This window comes from Enhydra lutris, unplaced genomic scaffold (assembly GCF_002288905.1).
Source record: "Enhydra lutris kenyoni isolate GAN:26980312 unplaced genomic scaffold, ASM228890v2 scaffoldscaffold7, whole genome shotgun sequence".
Classification (NCBI taxonomy): Eukaryota; Metazoa; Chordata; class Mammalia; order Carnivora; family Mustelidae; genus Enhydra; species Enhydra lutris.
Genome location: NW_019154091.1, coordinates 44,232,704 through 44,259,343, shown reverse-complemented (window position 1 = coordinate 44,259,343; position 26,640 = coordinate 44,232,704). Strand labels below are relative to the sequence as shown.

Below are 26,640 nucleotides of genomic sequence, written 5' to 3'. Positions count from 1 at the left end.
GAGATAAGGTGCAGGATAGGGGCCAAACCACAGGATTTGTATTTTAGCTTATAAGAATTGGGGAACCACTGATGAATTTTACAAGCAGAACTCATTCTGTGCCATAGAAGAGGATTTTGTAATTGAAGATCAGGTCTTTGGTCAAAGGAGTTAAGAACCTAATCAAGGAAGGGAAGATAAATGTTGTCATAGTCCTAGTGGAAGGAGGAATTGCCTTTGTATAGAAGGAACCATGGAGTATGTAAAAATTGAAGGCCACATGTCATTGATTGTGGTAATATTAAGATTAGGATAAGTGCTGCCATCTAACACCATCCTGAGTCCCAGAAATTTTAGCACATATTTCCCAGTGAAAAAGCCCAATATTGGGGAGTCAAATCATCTTCCAAGAAAGCCAGATCTGGTAAAGTGCTGATGAGACATAAATTAGTTTTCTTCTGTTTGAGGTGGGAAGAAAACCGGGTATTAGTGCAGCACTGGTGACCCCACAGAAATGACTGAAAGCTAGTGGAGTAGTGTCATAGGAACAGCAAGGAAAAGTGGAAGTAATCATGAAATAGCCATAGATGGGGCCTATGAACACCCTGAGATTCTGAGTAAAGTAAGGACTTGAGGAGGAGGGACGAGACAGAGGAGAGCAAGAAGGAATGAACTGTGTCAAGAAGGTACTTTTTTTCTTTTTGATTTAATAAATCTCTATAAAACGAGAAAGTAGGAGCCAATCAACCAAAATCAGATGGTAAATTACACATGCATAGATAATTATTATAAAAAAAAAACTTGACTGTTTAAATAAATTTATAATTGGCTTTAATGGGAAGGTGGAGATTACATATTATTGGGCAATTTTTTCTTCATTGTTATACCTAGAATCTACTTCTCTCAACCCCAAATAGAGGGTATCTCTTATATCCACAGTCTGTGAATGATTAATTATTCCTTTTTTTCAAGTCCCCTTTTTGATCAGTTTGATAATGTGGATTGGATGCTTGTCTAGATTTCTAAATGGGCTTTTAATCTATTGAAGTATATGGTCAGTTATCTATTAGTATGAGCATATTTATCACATCACTGAATCAAACCAACTGGCAGTATTTAAAAAAAAAAAAAACACACCTTCCACTTTAAAAAAAAAAAAAGGAGAAAAAAGGAATTCTTGATCTTTATTAGATAAATGATATTGCCAAAATAAAGATTAAACTTACGTTTCATTCCAGTTGACCAGGAGAAAAAACAATTTTTTGACTGGAATACTTCTGTAGCTTCTCACTTGGCACAACTTCTTTCCAGCATATGTAAGCCAACAGGAAAAAGAAAATGCTTTATAGCTTTAAAAAAAAAAAATTGATTCAATAAGCTGAAAGCTATAAAGAGACCAGTTTTCTATATGGGTCAATTATTTTTACAGTTAAAAGTCTAATGATAAAGTTTTATCTGCTTATATAAAGTATGATTTAAAAATTACTTTAAAAATTTATGTTGGGTGACATCTGCAAGATGGTACAGCAGAAAGCCCCAGACTCTCCTTCCACTATGGAAGCACCAATTCAACCATACACAGATTAATTCCTTTGTGAGGAATTCAGAAACAAGAAGCTCTTGCACTCCAGGCAAGTGCAAACGAGCCACATAGAAATCAGCAGGAGAATTTGTGGCACTCCTTTTCCAGAACTCCTTCCCTGACAGAGTGCAGTATGATCAGGAGAAAACTCCAAACTCCTAGCTTTTCCCTGGGGTGGGAAAGAGAGGACTGGAACATATGTCTAGTATTCAGACTTTTTAAGAGGTTATCCAAGGGACTAAAAGGACAGAAGCTAGCCCTGCCTAAATATAAATGATGAATGGAATGGTTGCCTATGGGGGCCTCTGAGAACAAAATCAATAGTTTGAACTAGAACAAATTCACTTGCCACTGTGCTATCTCAGTGCAAAATGAATAGGAAAAAAAAATTCTTAACTCAGTGCAAATGAATAACAACAACAACAACAAAAAATCCAACTTCTGGATTCTCAGTGCAAAATGAACAGGAAGAAAATTTCCCATCTCAGTGCACAACGAATAGGAAAAAGTGTTCAACTTCTGGCTTTTACTTGGGGAGAAAAAGAGTCAGAGTGTGTGTCCAATGTTCTAGCTTTTTGGGTGGCAGCCTGAAGGACTGGTTTCTGTCTTACCTAATTCATAGCATGGATGGGACCTGGAATACTCAGGATACCAGGGAACAGCTTAGAACAAAAAACAGCTGGGGGTAGGGCTCCCAGCTGGCTCAGTCAGTTAAGCTCAGTGTTAAAAGTTGGTTAAGTCTGCCTTCAGCTCAGGTCACGATCCCCCATCAGGCTCCCTGTTCAGTGGGGAGTCTGCTTCTCCCTCTGCCCCTCCCTTGCTCATGCTCTCTCTCTCGCTCTCAAATAAATTGATAAAATCCTAAAATAATCAACAAACAAAAACAGCTGGTGAGCTTATAGTAGCACCAACAAACTTGAAGAGCCATAGACAGATACGAGGGGGTACAAGAAATTATGAGCTTCTGAAGTAAGAAGCAAAACCTCTCTAATCAGGAATTTACACACACAAATCCAGAGAAGAGAAAAGGTTTGAAAGGCCCCAGAGTTTCTAGTTGTGCTGACTGGTGACATTCTTTCTCTGTATGAAACCAATCTATGAAGTCTATATTTTTTTCAAATGCACAGACTCCAGTACAAAGTAACTAGGGATACAAAGAAAGAGTGATATATGGCTCAACAAAAGCAATAAAATAAATCTCCGAAACCAATGTTAAATAAATCAAGACATATGAATTACCTGACGAAGAATTCAAAATAATCATCATAAAAATGCTCAAAAAACCAGGAAAATGATGCATGAACAAAATGAGATTATAAACAAAGAGACAAAAAAATATTAAAAAGAATCACACATATAACTGAATTAAAAAAAAAAATCTTTATAAAGGTTCAAGAGTCGACCTGATCAAGCAGAAGAAAGAATCAGCGAACTCAAAGACAGGTCATTTGAAGTTATCCAATCAAAGGAACAAAAAGAAAGAAGAATTAAGAAGAGCAAAGAAAGCTTGGGGGACTTCCAGGACACCATCCACCAGACAAATACACACATTATGGGAGTCCCAGGAGGAGAAGAAAAAGAGGTGGAAAGCTTATCTAAAGAAATAATAGATGGGAAATTCTCAATTGTATGTAAGGAAAAGGGACACCCAGATTCAAGCTCCACAAAGCAACCTAAGATAAGCCCAAAGATGAGCACACTAAAACACATTATAATCAAATAATCAAAAGTCAAAGACAGGAGAGGAGGAGTCAAGATGGCGGAGAAGTAGCAGGCTGAGACTACTTCAGGTAGCAGGAGATCAGCTAGATAGCTTATCTAAAGATTGCAAACACCTACAAATCCAACGGGAGATCGAAGAGAAGAAGAACAACAACTCTAGAAACAGAAAATCAACCACTTTCTGAAAGGTAGGACTGGCGGAGAAGTGAATCCAAAGCGACGGGAAGATAGACCACGGGGGGAGGGGCCGGCTCCCAGCAAGCGGCGGAGCAACGGAGCACAAAATCAGGACTTTTAAGTCTATTCCGCTGAGGGACATCGCTCCAGAGGCTTAACCGGGGTGAAGCCCACGCAGGGTCTGCGTGGCCTCAGGTCCCACAGGGTCATAGAAGGATCGGGGGTGTCTGAGTGTCGCAGAGCTTACAGGTATTAGAACGGGGAAGCCGGCTACAGAGACAGAGCCAAGGAGTGAGTTCTAAGCTCGGGGTTACCTTGAACCAGTCGCAGGCTCAGTCAGCTCAGAGCGCGGCCGGAGGCCAGGGTGACGGGAGTAATTGGGCGCTGTTCTCTGAGGGCGCACTGAGGAGTGGGGCCCCGGGCTCTCGGCTCCTCCGGGCCGGAGACCGGGAGGCCGCCATCTTCATTACCGCCCTCCGGAACTCTACAGAAAGTGCTCAGGGAACAAAAGCTCCCAAAAGCAAACCCAGCAAACCCGAGCGGATTACTCAGCCCGGCCCAAGTAAGGGCAGTGCAACTCCGCCTGGGGCAAAGACACTTGAGAATCACTACAACAGGCCCCTCCCCCAGAAGATCAACAAGAAACCCAGCCAGGACCAAGTTCACCTACCAAGGAGTGCAGTTTCAATACCAAGGAGAGCAGCGGAATTCCAAAGGAGGAGAAAGCAAAGCACGGAACTCATGGCTTTCTCCCCATGATTCTTTAGCCTTGCAGTTAATTTAATTTTTTTTTTCTTTTTCGATTTTTTTTCTCTTCTTCTGCTAAATTTTTTTAACTTTTACCATTTTCTTTTTTAACGTTTTTTAAATAGTTTATCTAATATATATATATATATTTTCCTTTTTATATTTTTTTCTTTATCGGTTTTCTTTTTTTAATTGTTTTTTTTTTTTCTTTCTGAACCTCTTTTTATCCCCTTTCTCCCCCCTCACGATTTGGGATCTCTTCTGATTTGGCTAAAGCATATTTTCCTGGGGTTGTTGCCAACCTTTTAGTATTTTACTTGCTCCTTCATCTACTCTTATCTGGACAAAATGACAAGGCGGAAAAATTCACCACAAAAAAAAGAACAAGAGGCAGTACCAAAGGCTAGGGACCTAATCAATACAGACATTGGTAATATGTCAGATCTAGAGTTCAGAATGACGATTCTCAAGGTTCTAGCCGGGCTCGAGAAAGGCATGGAAGATATTAAAGCAACCCTCTCGGGAGATATAAAAGCCCTTTCTGGAGAAATAAAAGAACTAAAATCTAACCAAGTTGAAATCAAAAAAGCTATTAATGAGGTGCAATCAAAAATGGAGGCTCTCACTGCTAGGATAAATGAGGCAGAAGAAAGAATTAGCGATATAGAAGACCAAATGACAGAGAATAAAGAAGCTGAGCAAAAGAGGGACAAACAGCTACTGGACCATGAGGGGAGAATTCGAGAGATAAGTGACACCATAAGACGAAACAACATTAGAATAATTGGGATTCCAGAAGAAGAGGAAACAGAGAGGGGAGCAGAAGGTATATTGGAGAGAATTATTGGAGAGAATTTCCCCAATATGGCAAAGGGAACAAGCATCAAAATCCAGGAGGTACAGAGAACTCCCCTCAAAATCAATAAGAATAGGTCCACACCCCATCACCTAATAGTAAAATCAACATCCGCAAATCAATCAATGTGATACAACACATTAATAAAAGAAAGAACAAGAACCATATGATACTCTCCATAGATGCTGAAAAAGCATTTGACAAAGTACAGCATCCCTTCCTGATCAAAACTCTTCAAAGTGTAGGGATAGACAGCACATACCTCAATATTATCAAAGCCATCTATGAAAAACCCACCGCAAATATCATTCTCAATGGAGAAAAACTGAAAGCTTTTCCGTTAAGGTCAGGAACACGGCAGGGATGTCCGTTATCACGACTGCTATTCAACATAGTACTAGAAGTCCTAGCCTCAGCAATCAGACAACAAAAGGAAATTAAAGGCATCCAAATCGGCAAAGAAGAAGTCAAACTATCACTCTTTGCAGATGATATGATACTATATGTGGAAAAACCAAAAGACTCCACTCCAAAACTGCTAGAACTTGTACAGGAATTCAGTAAAGTGTCAGGATATAAAATCAATGCCCAGAAATCAGTTGCATTTCTCTACACCAACAACAAGACAGAAGAAAGAGAAATTAAGGAGTCCATCCCATTTACAATTGCACCCAAAACTATAAGATACCTAGGAATAAACCTAACCAAAGAGACTAAGAATCTATACACAGAAAACTATAAAGTACTCATGAAAGAAATTGAGGAAGACACAAAGAAATGGAAAAATGTTCCATGCTCCTGGATTGGAAGAATAAATATTGTGAAAATGTCTATGCTACCTAAAGCAATCTACACATTTAATGCAATTCCTATCAAAGTACCATCCATTTTTTTCAAAGAAATGGAACAAAGAATCCTAAAATTTATATGGAACCAGAAAAGACATCGAATAGCCAAAGCAATATTGAAAAAGAAAGCCAAAGTTGGTGGCATCACAATTCCGGACGTCAAGCTCTATTACAAAGCTGTCATCATCAAGACAGCATGGTACTGGCACAAAAACAGACACATAGATCGATGGAACAGAATAGAGAGCCCAGAAATAGACCCTCAACTCTATGGTCAACTGATCTTCGACAAAGCAGGAAAGAATATCCAATGGAAAAAAGACAGCCTCTTCAACAAATGGTGTTGGGAAAATTGGACAGCCACATGCAGAAAAATGAAATTGGATCATTTCCTTACACCACACACGAAAATAGACTCAAAATGGATGAAGGATCTCAATGTGAGAAAGGAATCCATCAAAATCCTTGAGGAGAACACAGGCAGCAACCTCTTCGACCTCAGCCGCAGCAACATCTTCCTAGGAACATCGCCAAAGGCAAGGGAAGCAAGGGCAAAAATGAACTATTGGGATTTCATCAAGATCAAAAGCTTTTGCACAGCAAAGGAAACAGTTAACAAAACCAAAAGACAACTGACAGAATGGGAGAAGATATTTGCAAATGACATATCAGATAAAGGGCTAGTGTCCAAAATTTATAAAGAACTTAGCAAACTCAACACCCAAAGAACAAATAATCCAATCAAGAAATGGGCAGAGGACATGAACAGACATTTCTGCAAAGAAGACATCCAGATGGCCAACAGACACATGAAAAAGTGCTCCATATCACTCGGCATCAGGAAATTACAAATCAAAACCACAATGAGATACCACCTCACACCAGTCAGAATGGTTAAAATTAACAAGTCAGGAAATGACAGATGCTGGCGAGGATGCGGAGAAAGGGGAACCCTCCTACACTGGTGGTGGGAATGCAAGCTGGTGCAACCACTCTGGAAAACAGCATGGAGGTTCCTCAAAATGTTGAAAATAGAACGACCCTATGACCCAGCAATTGCACTGCTGGGTATTTACCCTAAAGATACAAACGTAGTGATCCGAAGGGGCACGTGCACCCGAATGTTTATAGCAGCAATGTCTACAATAGCCAAACTATGGAAAGAACCTAGATGTCCATCAACAGACGAATGGATAAAGAAGATGTGGTATATATACACAATGGAATACTATGCAGCCATCAAAAGAAATGAAATCTTGCCATTTGCGACGACGTGGATGGAACTAGAGGGTATCATGCTTCGCGAAATAAGTCAATCGGAGAAAGACAACTATCATATGATCTCCCTGATATGAGGGAGAGGAGATGCAACATGGGGGGTTAAGGGGGTAGGAGAAGAGTAAATGAAACAAGATGGGATTGGGAGGGAGACAAACCATAAGTGACTCTTAATCTCACAAAACAAACTGAGGGTTAATGGGGGGAGGGGGGTTGGGGGGGTGGGGTTATGGACATTGGGGAGGGTATGTGCTATGGTGAGTGCTGTGAAGTGTGTAAACCTGGCGATTCACAGACCTGTACCCCTGGGGATAAAAATATATTATATGTTTATAAAAAATAAAATTAAAAAAAAAAAAGTCAAAGACAAAGAATTTTGAAAGCAGCCAGAAGAAAGTGATCCACCACATAAAAGAAAGACCTCGTAAGTTCATCAGCAGATTGCTCAGCAGAAAGAACCCTTATAGGCCAGAAGGGAGTGGGATGATATATTCAAAGTTCTAAAAGACAAAATTGCTAGTCAAGAATATTTTCTCTGGCAAAAGTGTCCTTCAAAAATAAAGGACAAAGAAATACTTTCTCAGAGAAACAAAACCTGAGGAATTTCATCACCACGAGACCTGACTTACAAGAACGGCTAACAGTGGTCTTCAAAGTTGAAATAAAAAGATGCTAGCTAGAGAGAAGCACAAAAGCATACCAAAGTACAAAGGGCACTGGTCAAGGTAAATATGTAGACAAATACAGAATACAGTAAAATACTTTAGTAATGGTGTATGAACCACTCTTTTTTTTTTTTTTAAGATTTTATTTATTTATTTCACAGAGAGATCACAAACAGGCAGAGACGCAGGCAGAGAGAGAGAGAGATGGGGAAGCAGGCTTCCTGCTGAGCAGAGAGCCTGATGTGGGGCTCAATCCCAGGACCCTGAGTTCATGACCTGAGCTTAAGGCAGAGGCTTAACCCATTGAGCCACCCAGGCGCTCCTGCATGAACCACTCTTAACTGTGGTATAGAAAATAAAGGACAAAGTATTAAAAAGCTATAATTATAAAAATATGTAAAACAAAATGATGTAATTTGTGATATCAATAACATAAAGTGTGTTAAGGGAGAAAAAAGAATAGAGTTTTTTTAAGTGTCTGAAGTTGTTATCTGCTTAACAAAGCGTGTTTTAAAAATATAAGATGCTTTACATAAGGCCTATGGTCACCACAAAGAAAATGCCTACATATAGAAGATACACAAAAGAAAATAAAGGAATCAATGTATGTCATTACAGGGGTGGCTGGGTGGCTCAGTGGGTTAAAGCCTCTGCCTTCCGCTCAGGTCATGATCCCGGCGTCCTGGGATCGAGCCCCATGTTGGGCTTTCTGCTCCGCATAGAGCCTACTTCCTCCTTTCTCTCTCTGTTTGCCTCTCTGCCTACTTGTGATCTCTCTCTGTCAAATAAATAAATAAAATCTTTTAAAAAAATAAAAAATAAAATTTAAAAAAAAGTATGTCATTACAAATAGTCAACAAAATGCAAAAGAAGACAGCAAGAGAGGAAAGGAATAGAAAACAGTGGAAGAAATAGCAATAGTTAAGTCCTTTCCTATCATTAATTACCTTAAATGCAAATGGATTAAACTCCAGAATCAAAAGGCATAGCATAGCTGAATGGATAAAAAAAACAAGATCCAATTATATGCTGCCTATAAGAGACTCACTTTAGATTTAAGGACACATATAGGCTGAAAGTGAAAGGACAGAAGAAGATGTTCCATGTAAATGGCAATCAAAAGACAGTAGGGCTTGCCTTACATACTTAAGACATGACAGACCTTAAGTCAAAAAAAATCACAAAAGATAAAGATGGATATTATATAATGATAATAAGGGTGAATTTGTCAAGAGGATACAATTGTAAATACATATGGCACCCCAAATTGGAGCAAAAATATTAAGCAAACATTGACAGAACTGAAGGAAGAAATAGCAACACAGTAGTAGATTTCAATAGCCTACTTTTAATAATGAATACAACAACAAGACTGAACCTAACAGATAAATACAGAACATCCCATCCAATAGCAGGAGAATACACATTCTTCTCTAGAACACATGGAATATTCTCTAGCATAGATCATATGTTAGGTCACAAAACAAGTCTTAACAAATCTGAAAAGACTAAAATCAAACCATATGTATTTTCTGACCTCAATAGGATAAAACTAGAAATCAATAGCAGAAAGAAAACAGGAAAATTAACAAATTTATAGAAATGAACACTTTTTTTTTAAAGATTTTATGTATTTATTTGACAGAGATTAAAAGTAGGCAGAGAGGCAGGCAGAGAGAGAGAGGAGGAAGCAGGCTCCCCACTGAGCAGAGAGCCCGATGTGGGGCTTGATCCCAGGACCCTGAGATCATGACCTGAGCCGAAGGCAGAGGCTTTAACCACTGAGCCACCCAGGTGCCCCAGAAATGAAGACTTTTGAACAATCACTGGGTCAAACAAGAAATTAAATGGGAAATTGGAAAATATATTGATTCAAATGAAAATGAACGCACACCATAACAAAACTTGAGATGCAGCAAAAGCAGTACTAAGAAAGAAGTTGATAGCTGTTAATTCCTCTATTATAAGAAGTATAAAAAATAAACAACCTAACTATATATTGAAGGAACTAGAAAAAAAGAAACAAACTAAGTCCAAAGTTAAAAGAAGGAAGAAAATCATAAATATTATAGCAGAAATAAGTGAAGCAGAGGATAGAAAAAAATGGAAAAAAATTAACAACACTGCCAAACCATATATACATACAGGCTTGCACATATAGTTTTATCCATATTTATCTGGCTACACAGCTTTTCCATGTTAATTAAAATTAGTAAGTATTTACTAATGATTAAATATTGTAAGAAACCATCAGAATAGCAGTTTTTGATATTATACATCAGGTCTTTACATTTTCATAAAATAAAGGCATAAAAGATCATCCTATGGGTTAAAGAAATATGTGTATGTGTAGGTAGGTAGATAGTGTTTTTTACATACTCATCTCATGGATTAAGTGACTGATTGATTTTTAAAGATTTTATTTATTTATTTGACAGAGAGAGAGGGCTCACACGTGCACAAACAGGGGGGTGGGAGCAGAGAGGGGCAAGCAGACCCCTTACTGAGTGACAGCCGGACACAGGGCTGAATCCCAGGACCCTGAGACCATGACCTGAGTAGAAGGCAGACACTTGACCAACTGAACCACCCAGGGACCCCTCATGCCATGGATTTAAAGAAATACGTGTATGTGTACATAGGTAGATAATATTTTTTACATACAAAGATAAATTTTTCTTTCCAATTAACTTTATGTGTACAGGTTAGTTACTTGCAAAAATACATATAGCAATTTTTTCTCTTTTTTACTGAAATGGTTTCAGCTTTTCTTTGAGGTGCAAAATACAGTGGGTACAGTAAATCCATTTATAAATTTATAAAATTTATAAATTACTATTCCTTTATTAACTTGAATTGATTTAATCCACATTTTCTTATAGATTTAATCTATAAGGAATTTAAAATAGTGGTTATAATATTAGTCTAATGATGTTATTTAAAAAATACTATATAATAGAGCCAACCTAAAATCTAGGAATGCTCCTCCATGCATACTTGTGGTTAATTTCCATTGTAACTCAAATAATTCTTGGCTAATTCTCCCTTTATCAAGGTACTAATTTCACAAAATACCTACCATTCATAACTTCGTAGATATCAGAGTGACTACTCCCTGTGTGTGTGCGATCTCTCTCTCTCTCAGTTCTATTAATTAGCATTAATCATTTAAACTCAAATGTTAAAAAAAATTAGGACAATCACTAAATAGATTGAGCAGTCTCTGTTTCCCTAATGATATACTGGCAATATGCAGCAGTTTTTAATATGAAGAATGGTAAAAGACTGAGGGAAATGGAATGTGCATTTGGGAATGAAGTTCTTAAAAATGGTTTTAAGATAAATCTATACTGGTTAAATTTCAAAATTTTTATGGAATATTTGCTCCTGCAAATAAGAACAAATTAAACTCTAATTAGAAACCAAGTAAAAAGTCACCTTTTTATGAAAAACTCACCACCGCTTACCTGTGCACCCAAATCTCTGGAATGTTGTGAACTGCATACACTGTGAAGCTAAGGTGGGAATGGAGCCCAGGATTTACATAGGAGATCTCATCAGGTACATTTAGAGGCTGGAAATCTGCATAAAAGCTGTAGCAATAGGCATTGATAAGCTGGTAGATTGACCTGGATAGTTCACTTGTCACTTTCTCTATCACGCCTAAGGGGTGGGGGGGAGATAGAAATCAGGTCATCTTTGAAGGACCATACTTACTATAAGCCACCAATTATAGCTTTGAAATTTCTTATGATAAATTTTAAATAAAATTTAATTAAAATGACCATCCACCAACTGAAGCCAATTAGCCATCTGTGCCTCTATATGCAGCCTGAATTAGCTGATAGTAGTGAGATAATCAATAAGCTTTCATATCTTCAGTTCCAGAAATCTTGGAAGCATGGACTTTAATCATAAATCAGTTTTGGATTATTAATTTGGCATTCTATAATTTGCAATATTTTTTGTTCTAGTTTATGATTTCTTTAGAATTAATTTTCAGACAACGAACAGGTTTTCTACATGACTTTTAAGTACTTCAAACAAATCCCATCTAAAAATTAATCATAATACATTTGCACAGTTGCTATGATGTTAACCATTAACTGAACACACTAATCATATACATTGCCCTGCTGTGAAAAGAGAACAGTAATACTACCTGGCTGGGATCTGAAATAAGCCTGATATGAAAGATTTAAGATGCTTACTAAATCTCTTCAAAATCAAAGCTTTACTTAACTTTTACTATTAGTTATTTAAGAAGTTTATGGATTATTCATAAAAGTGACTTGTCACAAAGGAAGAAAAATGAAAAAAAAAATGACTAAGGACAAGGGGCAATAGTTCCAAGTATGTACTAGATAAAGGCATACCACATATGGTATATACCACATGTGGTATATAAAGGCATACCACATATGGTATATACCACATGTATATACCACTAGATAAAGGCATACCACATATGGTATATACCACATGTGGTATATAAAGGCATACCACATATGGTATATACCAGATAAACCACATGAAAAGACTAACCACTGAATTTAAGGTAAAATTTCCTGGCTTTTGTTTTCCCAATAAACTCTCTTTCCTGGAAAAACAGAGTACGGAAGAAAAGACTGAAGCAATGGACCAGATAGTACCGGTTATGAACTTAGAAATCAAAATCAGGAAAGATGACGCATTACGATGAAGAAGCTTATGAGGATGTAGAACCTTATCCCATGGGAGGACCTCAGTGTCGGACCTCTTAATGGGGCCAGTGAATAATTCTCATTACTGACATTTTGTATGCATTAATATGCACATACATTAATATGCTCATGACTTGTGATTGTTTTGTTTTGTTTTTTTAATTTTTTTTTTTTTTTACAGAGAAATCACAAGTAGGCAGAAAGGCAGGCAGAGGGGGAATGGGAAGCAGGCTCCCTGCTGAGCAGAGAGCCCAATGCCGGATTCCATTCCAGGACCCTGGGATCATGACCTGAGCTGGAGGCAGAGGCTTAACGCATTGAGCCACCCAGGTGCCCCGTGATTGCTTTTAATATTCCACTGTAGTAGTGTTTCAAAAGTTAAATGAGTAAACTCAAATATAAAAGCTCAAACATTATTTTTTAAACCAGATCAGGAACATCTTTGACAAATATTTAAGCGATTAAAGGGTTTAGGAAATGAAAAGATGGTACGAAGTGAAATTAGCTGTTAATGGAAGCTCTGGTGCCCTCCTCGTAGTCCCTCATTCCTGATGGCCTTGGCTGAAGGACTCTCTGGAGGGTTGGCACAACTAGCTGTGGTCACGGTCAAAGACCCCTCGGTGTGCATCTGTCTGTGTCTGTCGTCCTCACACAGCCTCTGTGAGGCTTCGTCCAGTCCTGGAAACAAGCCTTAAATCCTACAGGTTCATTCTGGTAGACACGTGTAAAGCAGAAAACCCTGAGAAAGAAATCAGGCTGATCTGATCTGAAAGCCATCCTTTCCCATCCTGGGCCAGAAGAACATGCTGAAATGCCACATTTTAGATATTTCTGCTTTTTTGCCACTTCGTCCTGGAGAAATGCCATAGAACCACAGCTTAGCCTGAGGAGAGGACCCATAGTGGCACCCACTGAGCTGGGCACAGGGCGGAGGAGAGCGGAGCCTCGAGGCCCCCCTCCGGAGCAGAAGATCTTGTCAGGAGGCCTGAACCCTGTCTCCCCGAGGGTCCTGAGCGTTACGTGGCCAGTGGGTGGGACCACCGAGCGGATAATGCGGCGGCTGTCCCGGATGAGGCGGAGCCAGCCCCGTGGAGGAAGCGTGGCGCCAGACACACCAGGTTGCGAAACACTGCATGGCAGAAGAACTGTTCTGCCGCCTGGTGTCTGCCGGGTGGATGGTTTGGGAAGACACCTCCCTTCGGGCTCTGTCTTCCTAATACCCTCAGTCTCTGGCTTCCACTGAGACTTGGACTCCTTAGGCTAGATGGGGGCGCCTTCCCTCCGCAAGTCTGTGCTAACTTTGCAGGCCCCTGAGACGTGTTTGCAGATGATGTCGTGGTTTCTGTTGCCTCGGTCTTGGAGGAACGCTCGATTTTTACTAGGCCTCAACGCCAAGCTTGCAAGTCGGACCTTGTGCCACCTAGGGGAGTCGGTAGTGAAACCCTCTTGCGAGGAGGCATCCATGTGGTACTGGGAGTACCTGATGAGGAAGATGGGCTGCACGGTCTTGCCTTTGTAGTGGTCCAGCCTGGGAGCCCAGTTCTCCAAACTCCAGGTTCTGCTTCCATATGTTGATCAGGACGTTGTCCTCATACATCCCAGATGTGGTCCCAGACACCCCTGCGGCACACGGCTCCGCTCACATGTTGATCAGGACCTTGTTCTGTGTCCCAGATGGGATCCCAGACACCCCTGCGGCACACGGCCCCGCCCACAGTGGCGGTGGCACGGTGCACTTCCGGGTCTGCTTGGGGCACCCGCAATTACTAGGAGAGGAACACTGTGACGGAACCTGCAGGCAGCTGAGGGAGGAGTCATTGAGAGAATGAGAAAGCAGATCTTTAGAAATTTCCTTCTTAAAAACGTATGTGATTTGGTGTGATTTGATGCGTACCAAGCCAAGTCAGGCGGTAGTACTGTTTTTTCAAACACATGCACTTCCTCATCAAGTTGTTTCTTTTTTTGTTGTTTGTTTTTTGTTTTCAGATTTTATTTATGTGTTTAACAGAGAGAGACACAGTGAGAGAGGGAACACAAGCAGGGGGAGTGAGAGAGGCAGAAGCAGGCTTCCCGCTGAACAGGGAGCCTAATGAGGGGCCTGATCCAGGATCATTACCTCAGCTAGGCAGGCATTTAAGACTGAGCCACCCAGGTGCCCCATCAAGTTGTTCCTGAAGCATAAATTGCTTGTAGTTTCTAGTTGTTTTCCAAAGAAAATAATACAAAGAGCCAGCTTTTTCCTCTGTTAGTCTGCTCTGTTCCAATAGCAGTTTGGCTACTCAAAAAACAGGACTTTTCAGCATGAAGCTTCTTCCCACATCCTGCCCCTCAGTAGGTCTGTCCACAATTAAACATTTTTGTTGTTGTTGTTCAACACATGCTATTATTCACTTAGTTATTCATAAATTTGTACAAAATTTATAAGATGGCCAAATTTTACTTAAAGTGGTGTCCTTTGTTAAAACAGTCGGAGAGGATGAGCATCATGAAAGAGCTCTAATTAAAATTCTCTGAGAAATCAGCAGTAACAATTAAAAAAACAAGAGTTAAGTAGCGTAAAAATAGTTTTTAAAAAGAGAACTCATCCAACTCTAGAGGCCTACCAACAGGGATTCTCCTGAACAACAGAGGCAGGGAATTATAAATTTATAGAAACATATTTCCCAGTTCCCACGTTGTGCTTTTGGTACTCTGAAGCAGGAAGTGCAAACTTCTAGTTAATAATTTCCAATCTTGTGCAAATGAATACACATCTAAAATAAATCATAAGGTTGGGTCAGAGATCTTATTAATTTAAGCCCCAGCATATATTTTAGGAAATCTTAATTATTTGGATAATTATTCAAACTCTTGTTCTTGACTTCTTGTGCAGAAATACAGTTCTTGGTTATAATTTGCTTTTTTGAGGTAGTATAGTGATGTGTGCTTTTGCATTATGCTTTACTACCAGAACTATGTGAAATGTGCTAGAGACTCAATATACTGGGCTTGGTGGTAAAATATGGAGTTATAATGTTTGTCACACCTGATTTTACTGTGGGGAAAGAGTTATAGTATCATAAAATTTAGAAACAGTGACTATATATATTTGATTAAAATATATTAATTAGAATCTGTTATGATTTAGCATGGATATAAACCCTTGGGAACATTCCTACTCAGCTTTGTGTGAAGAGTATGGGCTGAAGGGATTTTTATTCCAGCATTTCTAAAAGAAATGAAGAGAGGTACAATTCCATATAAGCATACCTCCAGCTTGACTGATTATTTATCACTTGGGCTCTGTTAGTGATATTGTTACTGGGTGTCTATCTTTTCCTTCCCTTTATGATGTTCTGGAGTTTAATGAATGTCTGGAATAGGGATTTTTACACTATTTGTTTGTTTGTTTGTTTGTTTTCCATGTCCTCTGCCATCCCATTTAATTCTGTGATATGAAGTGGGGGAGTTCTTCACATGTTATTGTGTCTTCCTTTGAGTGGTAGAAATTAGAGTTGAGAAGATACCACCACTGCCCATAACTTTCTCCTAAAAATGACTAAGGCTTGGAGGGCAGGTTGAGGTTCTCTTTTGCACTTCACTTGAACTCTACACCTGGAGTGTGAGTTGAACATCTGTGAGTGAGTTTCCTTGAAGCTACTCAGAGTGTTAATATGCCAAATACCGTTTGCTTTTGCAAACAGGAACAACTCTGACCACACCCTGCACATTAAATACTAGCATGTCTTTTGTGCATATCAGGGAGGCTTAGGATCAAAGAATTAATTTTCTAAGATGACAGTCAAAAAATGGCAGAGTTGAAATTAACCAGATTCCAAAAGCTGGGTCCCTTGCTCTACACCACACTATCACTCACCCACTATTTTCTGTAGAGGCAAAATCCTCCTGTGGCTTGCAGTTTTATAGGCTCAGAGCCTCTGTGAACTCTAATTATTCCAGAACCTAATCCTCCTACATATTATGCTAGATTGGTCTTTCAAATAGAGTTTGACTTTAAATCTGAAATTAGTGACTTTGAAGAAAGACATCTGCTACTTTTCTGACTCTCTTACATTAAAATATAATTAGCTAAATAAAATTTCATAGTTTCTTGGAATGGTTTAAAGAATATTTTCAGTATTCCTTTCATTTTTATAGATCTCTTGACTTTTCCCATTTCCCAAAAATGTCAGGCTATAAGTTTAGAGAGTGGATTTTTATTCACTTGCAGAATAATCACTTCCATCAGTAAAAAGAGTTTTAGCAAAGCATTTTCACTTCAAAAAATATTTCTGTGTGTTACCCTGATATTTGGATGAAAATTGAAAATGAATTATCTTGGGTTCTATAACTTGTTTTTTTCTTTTTTTTTAACGTGGGTACATGTATATTTTACCTTTTGCTGAAGTCTCTGAATTTTCATGAAAATTCTGAAAAGAAAAATAAATGTGAAGATACAATTGTTATTTAAGAAAACAAATTCACAAAACAATCAAACTGATAATAAATAGAAGGAAGCTAAATTGTAAGATGAAAGAAAAGCCTTCTGAATGTTTTAATAAACAATCTGGATTTTTTTGACTGAAAAAATTTAAAGTAAGTTATGCCTATTTAGTATTGTTAGAACAGTTCTATACATATTGACTAACCTCAGTTCCCCTTCCACAGCAGTGAATGATTTTTTTAAAAAAGTGCATTTTAATTATCTGCTTAGTGTGTCCAGTTCTTCTTATTAGCAGTTATTCAGTTGCAAGCTTTGGGCTGCAGTGAAAAGAGGGCTGGATGGAAGGGGGCAAAATTATACAGACTTGTGATATAGTTTCATTTCTTTATTTATTTTTAGGGGATTTTAAAAAACTGACAGTAAAACTCTTGTGACCATATCATAAACTTAAAAAAAAATACTATCTGAAATTTTATTTTTTGTTGTCATTTTAGTTCACATCCATTAGTATGGTTTTATTTATTTATTTGCTTGTTTGTTTACTTGCATTTATATTTGTTGGAGTCCTAGAATTATTTCAGTGGTTTAGGATTTGCTGATGATAAATTGATTATCATGACAACTATATAAGGTGATTCACAGATTCACTAAAAATAAGGTTTCAGTCCAAAAGCAAACACATTTTCTAATATGATCCACTTTAATTAATGCTAAATTTTTTGAAATTTTGGTTCACAAGTTTGTTTTTAATATATGAAAGCCGGATTTTTCAAAGGAATAATTGTTTTATTGTAACAAAGAACTTGCTACAATATTCCTTTAAAGAGAAAACACTTCTGTCATGTTTAAAATGTAATTTAATATGTATATATGGCTTTTCAACTTAAAAGCGTTCTTCACGTGAATCTTTCCAGAAGCATTACTTTTAGGTACAGTATTTCACTGGAGCATGGTTTCAACCACTAGGCTTAATAACAATACATAAGATCTTCACCCTATCCATGTGGGTGAGACTATTAAAGATGTTAGCCTGACTTAACTAGGATTCAATTTATTCGGAAATATAAACTTGTATTTTAAAATCACCATGACATCCACCTACAGCACAATGTGTAAGACTATATTTTTCACTTTGTTTCATTTATTGTGCGAACATGTAATGGAAATATATTATGTGAGATTCTGGAATATAATTTTGAAGGATGGAAAATTGTTTCCAATGCTGAGAGCATTAACAAGAGTATAACTGCACTTGTGATATAATTCATCATCTTGCCAAAACTTCCATTTAATAAATACCTAATTACTTCTCTGTATGGCAGGAAATAGTCTCTTGCAAGTTGACCAAAAAATTCAGCCAAGAGAAAGGAAAGTTTCTCAAATTTGAGTTTGTTGGCAGAAGATTCACTTTTCTCAGTATTTCTTTAATCTTAGTTTGTGGTGGGTAGACACACTGAGATACTTTGGCATTGTTAACTGCAGTTGGTTACTATGCAAATTCTGAAAAATGTACTTACTCTTTGTATCAACATTCTTAATAGAGGTGGGTTCATGGTTAGGTTGGAGAAAGAGAAGAATAAAACGTTTGAATGAAGGTGATAGAGAATAAGTGAACTTTTAAAGTGTGCTCAAAATAAGAATCTGCTTATTAAGGGGTATTAAACTATTTTTTGCCATTGACATACATGAAATAAAACTTGTGATTGTCAACTCTATTTTTATGTGCAATAATCACAATAATTTAGTGCTCATATGTATATAAGAGATGTGAAATGTGTATATGAGCTTTTTTTGAGAATTATAATTGTTCATAGCTTTCCTAGGAAATACTCAATTTCTTTTTAAAGGATTCTTTTGGCTTCAGCTATACTGAAGGCTTGATATTTCTGAGAAAATTGTTATTTTTGTTCTTTCAGGGAGTTTCAGAAAAATGAATGTTTTAAAGATAAAACTTTTTGTATCTAGTAATATTTTAATAGCATTAAAGTGCTTTATCCTAAAATTAGATTTCCCTCATTCTTTGATCTGTTGTTCGTACTGATTCAGCGTACTGATTCACTGAGAGCTGGACATAAAATTGAAGCACAACCAAGTGATCCTAACAGACAGAAAGTCATGTGTTCACATTCATGCATATCGTCTTCTCTTCTGGCAAAGGCTCATATCTGTCATGAAGCTTGCTATAATCAGTGACTGTGAGAAAATGAGGACCTAAGTGGTACGTGTGCAAATTAAAACCTTCATGTTGGCTACATGGGGAGGAGTCTCAAAAACTACCACCAGCAGCGTCCCACTACCTCCAGTAATTAATATGACTCATGCAAAAAGCACTATCATCTGGACCTTTATTAACATTATTTGTAATGCTCATAGAAACCCTGCAAATTCTGTTATCTATCTGTGTATCTATTAATTTTTTATGCATGCATGCATGCATGCAATGAGAAAAGCTGAAACTCAAGACATATGAATTACTTTTCCTAAGGATGTTCAGCTAAAAACTTACTGAGTTCAAATCGTATTTGCATGACCCTCAATTCTTTGTGTTTTATCATCAGCTCTAGACACTTATAATGTCTCCCAAATGTGATCATCTAAGAGAAACTAGTTGCTAGTTGAAGGTTAACTCTCACTACCTTGTTATCCTGACTTAACTTTAGCTATTGGAAAGCTCTTTTCAGTATCATAAAATTCTTAAGTTTTTGAGTTCATCAAAAGACTTATATTCACAACATACTGATGATAGGGTTTTCAAGACTATGTATAATTTTCCCACTCTGACACAGAATAAAAAATATGACCAGAATAAATGTGATCACTTCAAAATTTTTACCTTGTTATCATTTGAGAAGAACATGGATATTAATATGTACATATAAAAACAGCTTTAGAGACTATGTAGTTATTTCATTTTCTTCTATAATTGGAAGATATGAGTAGATATTTTCCCATTAAGAAAAATGTAATAAACAGTTATTAATTTCATGACATAAAACTTTTTATATTTATTGATTATATTGTTTAAATTTTGATTTCTTCTTTGCTTTGGGATTTTAGCTTTTAATAGATGCTTATCTGGAAAATCTTTTGGTAGGATGATTCCACTACTCCTGAATCATCACTGTCACTATGTAATATAAATAAGGTATTTAAATTTCTATATTCATTATTGCTCTCTAATTACAAAAACAAGTGCTAATTAAAATAAGACATACAAAATCCAACATTAAGAAATTACTGATTTTTTTCCATTGTCATCTATTTGAAACAATGATGATGATTTATATATACTAATACAATTGTCCACTTTCTAAATCAATCTTTTTGAAATTTCAAGGCTGGCATATTAAAGGTAGCTTGTGCTGCTCCTTTCCATGTATCACTCTCTGTAATGAAGTTTCATGTGTATATTGAGGAGGAGGCTGTCAGGCACCTTTTCTTATTTTATCTTACTTAATCATTATAGCAACCCTATAATTAATTATTATTGTTCCAATTTTACAGAAGAACATTGGCATATTCAAGGTAGTCTGTGCTGTTCCTTTCCATGCAGATAAGGAATGCATGTAATCACTTTCTGCTGTGAAGTTTCACATATATTGAGGAAGAGGCCTGAGTTCAAATCTCTGTTTTGCCACTTATTAATCCTCTGTACACAAGCATTCTAAGCATCAGATTTTAATAATATAATTAACATTAAAATAACAACTTTATGGCATTGATATGAGGATGAGTTGAAATAAAATAAAAATGAAATAATAAATAAATGAAACTATTTTATTATTGCAATGCACTCTCAAGTAGTATATCATCATCATATCTTTCCACTTCATCATTTGCTAAACTAATAATAAGATCAAATGAATGGATTTATTGTGACCAGATTTCCTAACCTTTTTCTTGAGCAATAATCACACATGTAATTCTATGTCAGATTTCTGAGATTTTAAAAAAGTCACTTGATACTTACTTTTTAAACAGTAGAATAAAGGGTGTTATTTGATAAGGTGGGATCATATAAGCAATGGGCATTGCAAATTCAGCAAAAGATAGCGCAAAAATTGGTCTTTTCTTTCCTATATGTGTGCTTGTCCATGTAAGCATGGATACTTACCCCTGCATATCCTGGTGCACATGAGAGCCATTAATAGTCTATAAAACACTTGCCTATAAATGTTATTATATAAGCATATTCCTCTTGGTAGGATGGTAGGATTAACTTCAGTCTCACTTGGAAGATATATTGCAGTTACAAACTTCAAATGTGTAAGAAATTTCTCTTAATTTAATTAAATCCTTTTGGTATAATAGAATCAAGTTTCCATTAGCCCCAAATGATTGAAATGCATATGTGCACACACAGACACAAAGAAATTCTTTCACTCTTCTTTTTTTCTTTCACTCTCCTTAATTAATTATTGAACTCAGGTTTTAAAGAATTACTGTCCAATAAGTGAGTGTATTTACCTCTGTTTTTCTCTGAAGAATTAGACTTAGTTCATTTACAGCATCTGTAATTTGTTTGGTCTCCACACACCCCAGAACACTGCATATATTTTTCACTTCTTCAATAATATCATCTACATTTTGCTGTGGATGAAAAATAAGAAGATGCAATTTAATTGGAATACATCTTAAGTCTTTTCCAGGTGAAGAAAACACAACTACTCAGTCATAACATGGAGAAGAAAAATTTATGAATAGTTCATATGAAAAAAGTCAGTCATTTTATTTGTGTGTGGACTCAATTTGAGTCAACACTGTCACATGACTGACAGAGATCTACTTCATTATTAAATTAAATTGAAAGCCATATATTCTTCATAACTATAAAGTTAATCCCCATCACATTTTCCATGTGTATAATCTGAACAGGAGTTTAGTTCTGGGTACCACATTTGAGACTGGGCTTGACAAATTAGCATTTCCCAAAGAAGAGCAACCCAACTATTGGTATATTAATATACTCATTCCAAACAGTGTGGTAGACTTTGTTTTCAGCTTTACAGTAAGGTTATCTGTGTTAAAATCCTGGTTCTGCTCCATTTGTACCTATGACTATTATCAATTATTTAACTTTTGTGGATGTAAGTTTTCTCTTCTGTAAAATTAGAACAATAATAATTAATTACAGGGTTGCTATAATGGTTAAATGAGATAAAATATGAAAAAGTGCCTGGCAGAGAATAAAGGTTACATTTTGGCTAATTAATTCATTTTCAATTTTTATTCATTCACACAAATTTTTCAGTTTATATGAGAAATCAGATACTGTACATCTCCACATAACCAATAAAATAAAAATCAAAAGATAATAAAAACTATGAGAAGGGAATGTATTAGGTGCTATGTTTAGTTTTCATTCATACATTCAAAGTAGATGTGTGATATGAATTTGTGGAAATCTTTAAAATATTTCTAATTAAAATGCAAATGCAGAGTTGACTTGGGCCAGTCAGTAGCTAATTTACACTCTCTTAACTCTAGTCTTGAAGTGCTTCATATCTGATCTATTTATCTTATTTAATCTTCCTCAAATTCTGAAAGATAAATATTATATTCATTAAATTCCTGAATTGCTGAGATTGCTAGAATATGTTAAATGAAATGTTCCAATAGTAGAATTAACTTGATGATTAATTGAATGTGTGGACCAAGAGAAAGTTTGGATTTAAATGACTAAACTTTTATGCTTGGGAAACTAAGAAGATTGGGTCCCATTAATTATGGCAACAAATATTGGGAAGATTTTTGATGAGCTTATGATGCATGTGGTTTTTGATACGAAGAGCTTGACCTTCCACAGCAACAACCAAGCACACACATCCTTCAGCTATTGGGAAATGCAACGCGATTCTAGCTCTGCCAGCTGTTGAATTGAGAAAACACACACACACACACACACACACACACACACACACGCATAGAGAACACATGCTCATATAAACGCTAGTTGAACTATAAGAAAAATGTGTAAGTATATGACTTAGCCCAAAACAAAGATAGGATAAATTTCTGGGTGACAGAAATGTGATGAGGGAACTTAAAGCCTGAGCAGCGTCTTCAACGTTGATGCTAAATGGCCTGAGGGAAATACCAGATTAGATTTAGGCCCTCAGACTTAAGAGAATGGTATTTACTGCTCACGATGGGACAAATGCTGAGATTTTAGACCTAAACCAGTAAGAGGAAGATGGGAAAGGCCAGATCTGGAGCTGAAATCTCAGAATAAGCCCCTGACACTGGATAGACTGTCACCTGTAAAAGGTGGGAGAAGAAAAACAGTCCCTAATGACCAAGAGAGCTTTTGAGGAAGACTCTCTCTTTCCAGGAGCTTTGAGTGAGGAAAATGAATACCTGAAAAATTGTATGTTTAACTGTGAAGTATGGATTTATGTCAAAAAATTGTGCCAGGATATAGTGACTATTTTGGACCCAGACAGAAGCAAATGCAAAACTGCTGTATGGAAACATTTTCTAAACTCCAAAACCATGGAGTTTCCCTTAATACATAGACATAAGGATGTGTGTGTGTGTGTGTGTACATGTGCGCACACATGCACAAACACACAACCTCATAGAAGGAGAATAATAAGCCTAAAATTTACAAATCCTATGGTGGCTGATGCACCATATGAGAGATTCTATAACTATGAAACATGCATTAGTACCCGATTTCAAGTGTTATTTTGAGCATAGTTTTCATAGAGGTGACACCTAGCCAAGAATTTAGATATGTCTGTTTAAATAGAGACTGTGGAGGAAAGAAAAATTGAATGCTGGGCATGTAACATTTCAGAACACCTAATATTTAGGTTGATGGAGAAGGGAGTTTGGGGTCACAGATGGAATACACAATGCTGAGTCCTGAGCTAGAAGACTATAGTTTAATGGACATAAAGTAAAGGTAGTTGATGGTACTAGGAATCTTTAGCTTGGAAGAAAAAGAAGAAAAAGGAAACATGATGACTATTTCCACATATTTGAAGTCTGTTTAAGTGAAAAGGTGATTACATTTACTGTAAGTAGCTCTGGAATGACAAATTAGAACAAATGGTTGCAAACTTTATAAACACTTATTTTGACTCAGTATGAGGAAAATCTTTGTAAAAAGTATTTGTTCAAAATTTGAGAGACTATCCTGTCAGTAGAGAGTTCCTCCACATTAAGGCTATGCAGACAGTCAGGAATGTCGAGAGATTTTGCATTTATATAGGATTTGAACTGGACTACCTCTGATCTTTGTGACCCTTTGGGTTAGTGAAAACTGACAATAATGCACTTTTCTTATTTTATATGCTGTATTCCAAGTCTGTCTTAGGAAATACTTGATGTATCATAAACTCTGAGGAGCAGCATTTTAATACTTTAGATATTAAGCATATCCTAAAAGTATTTTGAACATTAGAGAAGATTGGTGACAACTTTTCTCCTCTGCATTTTCTGGAAGACAAAACAAAACAAAACAACATATCCTTCCCTCCCCACTGTAATTTAGCTGTGATGAAGACCAAAGGAACAGCCATGTAAGAGCTTGCCATTTTCCAAGTTTTATATAAACCTTAATGAATTTCTATTTATATTCACACACTGAAAATTGCCAAATTCAGTTAATGAGTTTGGAGACAAATTGAGAAGTTAGAATTATTTTTGTTCCAGATGAACTAGTTATTGCTATTATAAATTGTTTGTTCCTCAAAGATTAAAAATAGTCTTTGGAGGGGTGCCTGGCTGGCTCAGTCAGTAAAGCATGTGACTCTTGATCTCAGGGTTGTGGGCTTGAGACCCATGTTAGGTGTAGAGATTACTAAAAAATAAAATCTTTTAAAAATACTCTTTGGAGTTCCATTTCAGCTTAAAATATAGATATTTGGTCACACCTTTGCAATGAAAAAAGGTAGATAATATACAGAATCATATTTTTTCCTGACTTCATTAGAGATTTGAGGTCACAAGTGACCAAATATACTAGATTCCAAAGAATGATAGACCCCTCCCAAGAGAGATGGAGCATATAAAGTCTTTGACCTTTAGCAGAGCACAGGAGAAAGAGGTGACCACTATACAAGAGGGTAAGAATAAATTAACTAAAATTATAATAAGTTCTTAAAGGGCCAGGTATGAACCAGCCTGTCAAGTTGGAATATCTGGAAGTCTAAAACATAAATCATTTTATTTAAGCTGTTTTCCATGGATGCTTACCAGTTGTTCAGGGAAAATATTGTTCAGGAAAATGAAGGTCCAGTTAGTGGTCTAGTATGTACCAGATGATCAGCTTTTTCTGGGAGACAGGCACAAAGGCCTGTCCACTTCTGTGGAGCCTTCTCTAACAAGAAGCAAAAGCATTATGCTGCTGGTTGATGATACTAGGAAAATTATAATACTCAGAGGGACAGAACACTCTCTGTCACCCTGATCCCAGGCAAACAAATCTTACTTTGTGGGGAAAGGGAGAGAAAGCAAAGCAGTCTCCCTGTGGGTGAGAGATAGATATAGCAGAAGATCCTTTGCCAGTGAGGGAAAGATCAAAGCAAAAACCTTTGGCCCATGGGGAAGGGGAAGGATACTCTGTCTTGAGTCAAGGATCCTGCATGGATACCAATCAGAAGCCAGGTACAAGTGTCAGAAAATCATCTTCTGTATAAGAGTAACTACAGATATAAGGCACAGTTTGGCTGCCATTGTGGAGGGGCAGGGATTCTCAGAAAGTTCCAATCTTGAGACTATAGAACACAGTCTGCCTATGGCTGTGACTGATCATTACAACACAGACCTCCCTTTACCTTACTACAGAGGATGAGTCTATTTTGAATAATAAACAAAGAGCAGAGTAGTGCTGGGGGAGAGACAAGAGTGTTGAGAGGGACTATCTCTGTGCATAGGTGAGCAGGGGCTGCTGAAAGATCAAAGTGAAGCAAGAATACTGAGGAAAGAATTCTGGCAGCACAAGCCCCACTCTAAGTACAGGTAATAGTGGCTAACCTCTATTTTAAGGAATATGAAGTGTGAAATGCCCTATGGTAATGATAGCAACAACAAAACACAAAGCACAATCTTGACTAGATTATATCAATAGTGTGTAGTAATAGCATAAATAAAGAAGAACATTGCCCATTTCCAGGTGTGAATTCAATTTACCTCATTCTCTACTATTCTCCATGTGATATTTAGCATTCAATCAAAAATTACAATTTGTATAAAAAAGCAAATTACAATAACCCATTGTTAGTAGATGAAACAATGGACAAATCTGTATATTTGTTGGAATAATGAGACAAGGACTTTAAAATAACTATAATTAACATGTTACAGGATCTAGTAGAAAATATGGACAACATGCATGACCAGAAAGGGGGGACTTCAACACAGAGATGGAAACTATACAGAAAAGCAAATTTAAATGATAGAAATATGAAAATATATGTGATATTAGAGCTGAATTCCTTCAGCGGGCACATCAGCAAATTGAACATAGCTAGGAAAATTATCAATGAAATTGTAGATAGGTCAAGAGAAATTGTCCTAACTGAAACATGAAGGGAAAAAACAGTGGGGAGAAAAACTAACATATGACATCTAAGAGCCGTCAAAGTCACATATGCAGTTGTAGTTCTAGAGAGAAGAATGGGGTAGAAATATTTAGAGATAATGGCCAGCATA

General features: G+C 36.9%; 1 protein-coding gene across 2 annotated transcripts in view; it reads right to left on the bottom strand.

The window, feature by feature from the left end:
* LOC111142170 (phosphatidylinositol-4-phosphate 3-kinase catalytic subunit type 2 gamma) overlaps positions 1–26,640 on the bottom strand; it is a 338,397-nt gene that overhangs the window by 257,043 nt on the left and 54,714 nt on the right. The window contains exons 8-11 of one of the 2 annotated variants that reach the window (XM_022495171.1): positions 21,448–21,570; positions 16,933–16,966; positions 11,322–11,517; positions 1,206–1,328 (exon numbers count right to left, since the gene is read on the bottom strand). In XM_022495171.1, coding sequence (XP_022350879.1) covers positions 1,206–1,328; positions 11,322–11,517; positions 16,933–16,966; positions 21,448–21,570 — 476 coding nt within the window. The remainder of the gene's footprint in view (positions 1–1,205; positions 1,329–11,321; positions 11,518–16,932; positions 16,967–21,447; positions 21,571–26,640) is intronic. The other variant, XM_022495170.1, reaches the window with a different exon arrangement.